Below are 2,071 nucleotides of genomic sequence, written 5' to 3' on the forward strand. Positions count from 1 at the left end.
GCTTTCTCTAAATGAGGTCTATTAACTCGTACATTTCTAAACCGTGACAAGTTTCTTGCGCGTGATATCGTGATTAAGAAAAGACGCAACACATACTCGTTACAAGTGGGAGGTTTTGAATTTTAACCTCAGATAATGTGTACTCTCAGGAATGTAATGTTTATGAGTAACGAGCTCTCTGCACTGGATATCAGTGATTTGAATGTCCAGTAGCAAATCCTCTGTGTGAGAGTTGTAGTGGAGTTGGCTGTTGAACTATTGGTCACATGGTTTTAATTTGTCACTGTAGATCGAGACCCGAGGTGAGCTATAGAGATCATCAACCTCCGGAAGGCGGATCAGCTAGTTTTAGGAGTAGTGTGTGCAGTGACATCCTGGCTGGGAAGTTGGACCTCTTGAGACATCTGAAGAGACACAAGGAAGATCGACCCTTCAAGTGCGATCACTGCGGAAAGGTGTTATGCAGCCGAAGCAGCTTGTCGGAACACCTCAGGATCCACCCGCTCCAAGTGTGCGTATTATCTGATAAATGCTGTACAAAAAGGAAAATGCTGACAGAGGACACGCGATTGCATACAGGTGCGATTATAAACGATTGCTCAGTATCTCATAAAAATTTCAGGAATAGGCCGGACGTTATGCGGACTCGCACAGGCGAGAAGCCATACAGGTGCCATGTCTGTAGCAAATCATTCATACAGAAAGGCAACCTAACCGAACATGTGCGGACCCATACAGGTGAGAGGCCATACAGTTGCAATGTCTGTGGCAAATCATTGGGGAAGAAAGGTAGTCTAACCGAACATATGTTGTCTCATAGAGGTGTGATGCCATACAATTGCCGTGTCTGTGGCAAATCATTCTTAAAGAGAGGCAAACTAACCGATCATATGCAGGCTCATACAGGCGAGAGGCCTTACAGCTGCAATGTCTATAGCGAATCATTCATTCTGAAAGGCATTCTAACCGGTCATCTGCGGATCCATACAGATGAGAAGCCATACAGGTGCAATGTCTGTGGCAAATCATTCATAAAGAGATGCAAACTAACAGTTCATATGCGGACTCATACCGGCGAGAAGCATTTCAGCTGCAATGTCTGTGGCAAATCATTTGGGAAGAAAGGCAGTCTTCCCGATCATATGCGGATCCATAGAGGAGAGAAGCAATACAGTTGCAATGTCTGTGGCAAATCATTCATGAAGAAAGGCAGTCTTACAGAACATATGCGGACACATACAGGCGAGAAGCCATACAGTTGCAATGTCTGTGGGAAATCATTCGGGAGGAAAGGCTGTCTAACCGAACATATATGGACCCATACAGGTGAGAAGCCATACAGCTGCCGTGTCTGTGGCAAATCATTCACAAAGAGAGGCAAACTAACCGATCATATGCGGACTCATACAGGCGAGAGGCCTTACAGGTGCAATGTCTGTAGCAAATCATTCATGAAGAAAGGCAGTCTAACCGAACATATGCGGACCCATACAGGTGAGATGCCATACAGCTGCAATGTCTGTGGCAAATCATTCAGAAAGAAAGGCAGTCTAACCGATCATATGCGGACCCATACAGGCGAGAAGCCATACAGTTGCAATGTCTGTAGAAGAACATTCATAATGAGAAGCAAATTAACCGATCATATGCGGACCCATGGAGGTGTTAAGCCATACAGGTGCAACGTCTGTGGCAAATCATTCATGAAGAAAGGCAGTCTGACCTATCATATGCGTACCCATACAAGAGAAAAGCCTTAGAGCTGCAATATCTGTGGCAAATCATACAGAAAGAAGGGCAGTCTGACCGATCATATGCGGACCCATACAGGCCTGATGCCAAACAGCTGCAATATTTGTGGCAAATCATTCATCGTGAACAGCACACTCACTGTTCATATGCGACACACTCAGAAAGGAAGTCATCCTGATGCAAAGTCTGTGGCAAATCATTCACCCGGAAAGACACTCTATCTCATCATATGTGGACCCATACAGACGAGACTTTCTGTGGCGAATCCTTTAGCAGGGAATACAACCATGCTATTCACATGCGTTCTCACACGGACGAA

At 45.2% G+C, this 2,071-nt stretch overlaps 1 protein-coding gene across 1 annotated transcript; it reads left to right on the forward strand.

Moving 5' to 3' along the window:
• Nucleotides 1-638: 638 nt before the first annotated feature.
• LOC136886612 (zinc finger protein ZFP2-like) lies at nt 639-1,541 on the forward strand (the record flags this gene model as incomplete). The annotated part of the gene is made up of 3 exons (XM_068230484.1): nt 639-789; nt 958-1,242; nt 1,327-1,541. Coding segments are annotated over exons 1-3 (651 nt in total), but the record flags the coding sequence as incomplete, so codon positions are not given.
• Nucleotides 1,542-2,071: the final 530 nt, after the last annotated feature.

This window comes from Anabrus simplex, chromosome X, assembly GCF_040414725.1.
Source record: "Anabrus simplex isolate iqAnaSimp1 chromosome X, ASM4041472v1, whole genome shotgun sequence".
In the NCBI taxonomy this organism is placed as follows: Eukaryota; Metazoa; Arthropoda; class Insecta; order Orthoptera; family Tettigoniidae; genus Anabrus; species Anabrus simplex.